Raw genomic sequence first — 7961 nt, 5'->3', positions numbered from 1 at the left:
TATATTATATATAATATATATATTATATATAATATATATATTATATATAATATATATATTATATAGGTGTCTCCTTTCTCCTGCTATCTCTTATAGTAATGCCTATAGTAAGAAGTGTCTCCTATAAAAGGAGACACATAATAAGAAAAAAAAAAGGAGACACCTAATAAAAAAAAAGGAGACACCTAATAAAAAAAAAAGGAGACACTAAATAAAAAAGGAGACACTTAATAAATAAAAAGGAGACAATTAAATAGAGACACTTAATTAAATAAAAAGACAATAAATATAAATATCTTTTTATGTTTTTTTCTTCCTCTTAATTAATAAAGAAAAAAAAAAAAGGAGACAATAAATAAATTGTCCCCTTTTTTTTTCTTTCTTACCCTCAAGGTATTATCTGTCTCCTTTTTATGTGTCTCCTTGTCTCCTTTTACGAGACACACAAAAGGAGACACCCTCCCCTCTCCTTAGCTAGCTAGGGTTTATAGCTAGCCAGGGTTTATATATTATTAGGGTTTACGCATTAGGGTTTACTCCTCTTGAGGGTTTACATGGGTATTATACAGCCATAGTACTAACACTATATATCTAAACCCTAAACCCTTATCTATATATATAAGGGTTTAGGGTTTAGATATATATATAAATAAAATACAAAGAGAAACCCTACGAATAGATAAAAGTAGGGTTTTTTTATGCGTATAATAATACGCAACGGAAACCCTAGGGTTTAGGGTTTATGAGTGTTGAATTGATTAGGGTTTATGATTGTGTATGATAGTGTTTATAAATTAGGGTTTATAAATTAGGGTTTATGAATTAGGGTTTAGGGTTTACATATAAGGATGATTTTTTCTAATAGTATGTTCTAGTTTATTATATTGTTCTTGTATTTGTTCTTGTGTATCTCCTCCTGTCTCCCCTCCTTGTTGTCCCCCTTGATTAGGGTTTAGGGTTTGCGTATAATTAGGGTTTAGGGTTGGCTTATGTACCATTATAACACTTGCTGGCCTCTTAGAGGAAATTAATCCCCCTAATGTTTTTTTATTACATAAATAAGAATAAATAATATTATTTTCTTCGCATAATATAGGTAAATGAGAAATAATATCTATAGGGTATACATCATTAGCAATAAACACTAAACCCTTATTTCCTTTTCTTATACTTTTTGTTACTTCGTATACACCTCGTTGTAATAATCTTATTGATGGGTTATACCCCTTATTTATTTTATTTATTTGCTTATTGCTGCTACTGCTGCTGCTGCTGCTGCTGCTGCTGCTGCTGCTGCTGCTGCTGCTGCTGCTGCTGCTGCTGCTGCTGCTGCTATTTTCTTTTCGACGGCTTCGAAATTGTCTCTCCGCTGCTGCCACATTCTTCACCAATTTAAATGCTCGTCTTAATGCCTTACCCTCTAATAAGGGGACAGCACAAGGAGACACATAAGGTATAGGCTCTGCTGCTGCTGCTGCTGCTGTTGTTGCTGCTGCTGCTGCTGCTGCTGCTGCTGTTGTCTCTGATGTATCCCCCCCCATCTTTTATATTAGGCTAATAACTCTCTTGCTGCTGTTGTTGCTCCTCCTGTTCTTGCTGCTGTTGTTGTTGTTGTTGCTGCTGCTGCTGCTGCTGCTGGGGGTGTGGGGGCAGCAGCAAACTAACAGGTAGTCTTAATTGTTAAAGGAATGGATCTGCTGCTGCTGTTGCTGCTGTTGATGCTGCTGCTGCTGCATCCAAGTACAAAGAAGATTCACGGAGCCGTAAATCGACAGAGGGGCCCCGCAGTTGCTGCTGCTGCTGCTGCTGCTGCTGCAGTACTACAGATTGTTGGGGTGTATATGCATACACCATAAATCGTATAAATAAAAGAATAATAAATTAATTAAATATAAATAAATAACAAGAAGAAAAAGGAGGGGGAAAAGAAGAAAAAAAAGGGCTAAGGGCCTCCTCTACAGCAGCAGCAGCAGCAGAAACCACCACAAAGAGCTCCTGCTGCTGCTGCTGTTGCTGCTGTTGCTGCTGCTGCTGCTGCTGTGCCTCGACCGCTTGTTCTATGGGCATGCAGAGATGCTTGCTGCTGCTCCTTTTATACAAATAAATACTAATTAAATAATAATTATAAATAATAAATAAATAAATAAAATATAATTAATTTAATTTTTATTTTTATTTTTTTTATTTTTTTGCATGCATGCATGCATGCAATCAGCAGCAAACCAGGGGCCCCAGCAGCACTTTATTATAATAAGAGGAGAGGAGGCCCTTTGTGTCTCCTGCTGCTGCTGCTGCTTTATATTTTCTTTTCTTATTTAGGGACAATTGTCTCCTTTTCTTTTATTTTATTCTTTATGTGTCTCCTTTTTCCTCTTATTTACTGCAGCAAACATATTAGTGTGCATGCATACAGGCCTGTCTCCTCTGCTGCCCTGAAGTCGGCTGCCGCTGCTGCTGCTGCTGCTGCTGCTGCTGCTGCTCGAGGGAAGCGGCAGCAGCACAGCTAGTTAGCTACCTCTGCTGCTGCAGCAGTAAAATCGGCAGCTTGCTGCCTCAACCGGCCATCAGCAACAGCAGCAGCAGCAGCACTAGCGCCAGCAGCAGCAGCAGCAACAACAGCAGCAGCAGCTGCCGCTGCTGCCTCCTCTCCCTTTTATTGTATTTCTTAGAGGAGAAGAGAGGAGGAGACTCCTAAAGGAGACAAAAGGAGACACCTACTGCCGCGGTGTCTCTTAAACCCTAAACCCTAAACCCTAAACCCTTTTCCCTCTTTATCTTTCTAAGCCCCTACGGATACATCCGAAGCAGCAGCAGCTGCAGCAGCAGAACCGGCAGCAGCACCGGCAGCAGGAGCAGCAACAGCAGCAGCAGCAGCAGCAGCAGCTTCGTCATGAAAGAAGGATAGGGCCCCTAAGTGTAGCCTTTCTTTGTTAAATTTAGGGTTTAGGGTTTAGGGTTTAGTGAATATAAGAAGTAAATAATAATAAGCAAAAAATCATCATTAATACCTTCTTGTCTAGCAAAAGACCCAAGAGGGGCCCCTCTATTTCTTTGGGGGCCCCTATAGGTCGTAGGGGTCCCCTATAATACTTAGGGGGCCCCTCTAGGTCTTAGGGGGCCCCCCCTGGAGGTTTAGAGGGGGCCCCCCCCGGAGGTGTAGAGGGGGCCCCTCTTCTCTCCTGCCTAATGAGGCGACTCATCCCTTGCGCAGGACGCTCCACAGAAGACGTAGGGGTAAGCAGCAGCAGAAGCAGCAACAGCAGCAGCAGCAGCAGCAGGTAGTTTGCTGTTGTCGTCTTATAGGTGCTTGTGTATTTATGGAGGGTTTTCTTTTTCTTCTTTTGACCGTAATTAGGGTTTAGGGTTTAGGGTTTAGGGTTTAGGGTTTAGGGTTTAGGGTTTATTTGTCTCTTTATTGAACCCTTTTATGTTATATATATAAAATAACATAAAAAAATAATAAATTATACAATAAATAAAAGGAGACAAAAAAGGAGACAAAAAAGGGGACAAAAAAGGAGACAAAAAAGGAGACAAAAATAAAGTGTCTCCTTTTGTGTGTCTGTGCAGCCTCTAAATGAAGATTGTGTCCCTGTCGTCTCTACCGATGCGCGTAAGTTAGGGTTTAGGGTTTAGGGTTTAGGGTTTAGGGTTTCCTAGGGTTTAGGGTTTATCTTACATAGAGTATATATTAATTATTTATTCCTCTATAATACAATATATATATTACTACTCTCTATAGTAAGACCATAAATTAGGGTTTAGGGTTTCCTAGGGTTTAGGGTTTAGGGTTTAGGGTTTAGGGTTTATGTGTGTGCTGTGTATAGTGGTGGAGCCTCAATACAGAGACACACGAACAATAATATATCTATGGGGTCGTCGTCTATTAAGAGGGGAGGGAGAGGGTACTTATGGTGTACTAGGGGGGGGCCCCTCCTCTATGGGGGCCCCCCTACCTTCATGTCCACCGTACCCTTTTTCTTCATCAGCAAATGTAGGTGGTGGGGGGGGCCCCTCCTCCTCTCCCACCCACCATAACCACCAATTAGGGGCCCCCCTTGGAGGTATAAATGGTGTTGGGGGCCCCCCATCATCAATAGTGTCTCCTTCTTCCCCATCCTTAGGAGGGTACTATAATAATAACACAAGCAGTAGTACAAGAGGGGCCCCCCCAGGAATAAGCATACCAATAGGGGCCCCTTCCTCCTCCCCTTCCCACCCCCACCATCAGCAGCAGCAGCAGCAGCAGCATCAGCATCAGCATTCCTATTCAATAAAAGAGGAGGGTACCGTTATCCCTCCCCCTCTCCCCCCTCAAGGTACAAAACAAGGAGGAGGGGCCCCCCCTGCCCCTCCCCCTTTATGCAGACCTATTATAATTAGGTCCCTAATGGATATAAAGGTAATAGAGGTTGGGGCTGGCGAGTTGCATGCATTATTCCTAACAGATAAAGGGAGAGTATATTCTTATGGTGATGGGGTGTATGGACAGCTAGGACTAGGACCTATCTGTCTCCTTACTAAACAACCACAAAGAATTAATTTATTTAATAAAAAAAAACATTTTATTATACAAATTGCTGCAGGAGACTATCATTCTATTGCACTAACAGAGGAGGTAAATAAATTTATTTATTTATTTATTTATTTATTTATTTATTTATTTATTTTGCTTATTTAGCTAGCTATTTATGTTTGCGTCTTTTTTTCTCTCTTTTTTGTCTCTTTTTTTTGTCTCTTTCTTTGTTGTGTCTCTGTTGGTATTTAGTGTCTCCTTTTATGTTGCATGCAGCTTACTATAATAAGTGTCTCCTTTTATATACTTGTGTCTCCTTTTTTGTCTCCTTTTTTGTCTCCTTTTTTTATTTATAGGGTACTGTATACTCATGGGGTGCAGGAGACTGTGTAGGAGACGGTACAGGTTGCAGCGCATGCAGCCCCAAAGAATTAGATTTATTGAATACAGTAGAGGGTCTGCATGCACCACTAGGATCAGCAGGAGGAGGAGGAGCAGGAGGAGGAGGAGGAGGACGTGTCTCCTCCCCTGTATGCAGACGTATTGCTGCTAAGGGGGGACTGTCCCTTTGTCTCCTATTAGGGGGACAGTTACTAGGTTGGGGACAATTAATGCATGCAGGCTTCTCTCTTCTTCCTCGTCTCCTTTATCAGTTCCCTATACACCATAAAGTTGTACAATTAGCTATAGGCACTGCTGTTATATTAGCATTAACAGGTAATTAACTGTCTCCTTTTTTGTCTCCATTTTTGTCTCCTTTTTGTCTCCTTATGTGTTTCCCTTTTTGTCTCCTTATGTGTCTCCCTTTTTGTCTCCTTTTTTGTCTCCTTTTTTGTATCCTTTTTTGTCTCCTTTATTGTCTCCTGTTTATTATTTTATTGTGTCTCCTTTATTATTATTATTATTATTATTATTATTATTATTATTATTATTATTTATTATTAATATTATTATTTGTCTCCTTTTGTTGTTTATGTGTACAGAGAAGGGACAAGTATTGGCTTGGGGAGATGGTACATACGGAGAGTTGGGTAAGTTAAGGGTTAAGGGTTTAGGGTTTAGGGTTTAGGGTTTAGGGTTTAGGGTTTCGTATATTTATATTAATTTCTTAATAAAACTAGATATATAAATAGGTATTTTCCCCTATATATATAAATAAGGAGTAAATAAATAAATAAATAAAATAAATAAATATAAATAAATATAAATAAATAAATATAAATGTATATGCATGCAGCTGGTGGTACCCCTGACTACCCATTAACAGGACTAGGAGGATTTATACAATTAAGTCTTAAGGATTCATTAGGAGACAGTCTCCCTGCAATAATAAGTGTCTCCTCTGGTGGTCGTCATGTCTTACTACTAACAGAGGACAGGAGACTCTGGGCATTTGGAGACAATTCATCAGGACAATGTGGTGTACCTAATGTACAAACTAAGTGTCTTACCCCTAAGGTATATATTTTTTTTTTTCTTCTTCTTTTTTTCTTCTTTCTCCTTTCTTTTCTTCTGTCTCCTTTTCTTTGTCTCCTTTTTTTTGGCCCTTTTTTTCATGCTTTTTATTTGCCTTTTCTTTTTTTAGGTAGATATAATTAAGTGGATTAGGGTTTAGGGTTTAGGGTTTAGGGTTTAGGGATAGGGTTTTGTGAGGGTTTTATCTAGTAGCGGTATAGATACACACATAACACAAACAAGAGACTACTGCTGCTGTTGCTGCTGTTGCTGTTGCTGCTGCTGCTGCTGCAGCTAGTGAAGGTTGGGGACATGAAGTCTAGGGTTTCGCGTGTTGCATGCGGTTATAGACACTCAGGATGCGTAACTCGTAAGTACTAACAACTAAACCCTTTCTTTGTCCTAAACCCTAAACTAGGGTTTGTGGCATGCATTGAAGGTTTAGTGTTTGTGACGTGTATTGAGGGTTTAGGGTTTGTGTCATACATTGAGGGTTTAGGGTTTGTCTATTGCTTTTTGCGTTTTTATTACTCCTTGTATTATATTTTGAGGGTTTAGGGTTTAGGGTTTAGGGTTTATTTTTTCTTTGTGTATGCAGCAAACCATCAATTATATTTATGGGGACATTCAGCAGATCATAAGTTAATATTTACTGCAGCAACAGAAGCAATTGTTGGAGGAGAGAGACAACCAGGTGTTGCTCTTAAATCAGGACTTAAAAGTGCATGCTGCAGGGTAAGGGTTTAGGGTTTAGGGTTTAGGGTTTAGGGTTTAGGGTTTACTGGATTCTTGTGTCTATCTTTTTTATGTCCCTAAATAAAACAAATAATTAATATAGTGTCTGTATTATGTTGTTAATTGTATTTTATATTGTCTCCTTTTTTGTCTCCTTTTTTTTTTATTGTGTCTCCTTTTTTTGTCTCCTTTTTTTTTCTGTGCATGCAGCCCCGTTTAATATACTCTATGTTACATGAGAAGGTATCTGTCTTAGCCCTTGGTCGTGATTATACATTAGTAGTTACAGGGGATGGTGGCTCCCCTCCTCCTTCCTCTGTGCTGCAGAGCAGCAGCAGCAGCAGCAGCAACAGCAGCAGCAGCAGCAGCAACAAGTCGGATGATGAGTGTAGCTCTAATAACAGCTGGGGCCCCTCACCCCACATACTCACTGCAGCAGACTTTAAGCCTAATGATGCCCAACCAACAGGGGGGGCCCCCAGAGAAGGGGGCCCCATAGGGGGGCCCCCTACAAGAGGAGTTGGGGGCCCCACTGGGGGGAACCCCATAGGGGGAGGACCCACAGAAGGGGGCCCCACAGGGGGGGCCCCCAACCTAGATACAACCGACAATGATGAGAAAAGGGGGGAAGGGTCCCCCAAGTATTTTGTAGCTGGAGAGAGTAGCAGGGGCCCCCAAGAGGGTACTTACAGTGGGGGGCCCCATGAGGGTACGAGTAGTGGGGGCCCCACCCCACCACCCCCTACAAACATGGATAAGAGGGCCCCCCAAGAGGGTACTGTTGAGGGGGCCCCCCAGCAGCTTGGTAACTCGTTAAGACTTGATGATACATCCCATTCAACAGCAGCAGCAGAAGGCCTGCAGCAGGGATCCGAGGGCCCTGCTGCAGCAGCAGCAGCAGCACCTGCTGCTGCTCCTGCTACAGACCCGCTTGCTCCTTTTTCTCCTTCTGCATCGATATGGGGACAGAATGGAGGAATATAAAGAAGAAAAAAGAAGGCCAATTTGCTGCTGCTGCTGCTGCTGCTGCTGCAGCAGCAGCAACAGCAGCAGTCTGTTGAGGGTTTATAATACAGTTAAAAACAATGCAAAAGGAGACACTTTTTGTCTCCTTTTCTTATTATAAAGTGTCTCTTTGTTAAATAAATTGCCCTTATTCCCTCCTTATCTAGATAAGGGCAACAGAGCTAACTGTTTGTTTATTCTTATGGCCCCTATAGAGGCCAAACATATCCAGCTAAACCACTTCGAGGGT

The 7961-nt window shown here is 41.3% G+C and overlaps 1 protein-coding gene across 1 annotated transcript; it reads left to right on the top strand.

Annotated features, from left to right (window-relative positions):
- Positions 1–3186: 3186 nt before the first annotated feature.
- Positions 3187–7690, top strand: EMWEY_00052140 (regulator of chromosome condensation domain-containing protein, putative; the record flags this gene model as incomplete). Its single annotated transcript, XM_013479801.1, has 9 exons — positions 3187–3234; positions 3571–3613; positions 3828–3905; positions 4898–5233; positions 5500–5547; positions 5754–5974; positions 6159–6186; positions 6570–6706; positions 6917–7690. 9 exons carry the CDS (start codon positions 3187–3189, stop codon positions 7688–7690), a joined length of 1713 nt encoding a protein of 570 aa, XP_013335255.1.
- Positions 7691–7961: the final 271 nt, after the last annotated feature.

This window comes from Eimeria maxima, genomic scaffold (assembly GCF_000499605.1).
Source record: "Eimeria maxima Weybridge genomic scaffold, Emw_scaff1387, whole genome shotgun sequence".
NCBI lineage: Eukaryota > Apicomplexa > Conoidasida > Eucoccidiorida > Eimeriidae > Eimeria > Eimeria maxima.
This window is presented reverse-complemented; position numbering and strand designations above follow the sequence as displayed.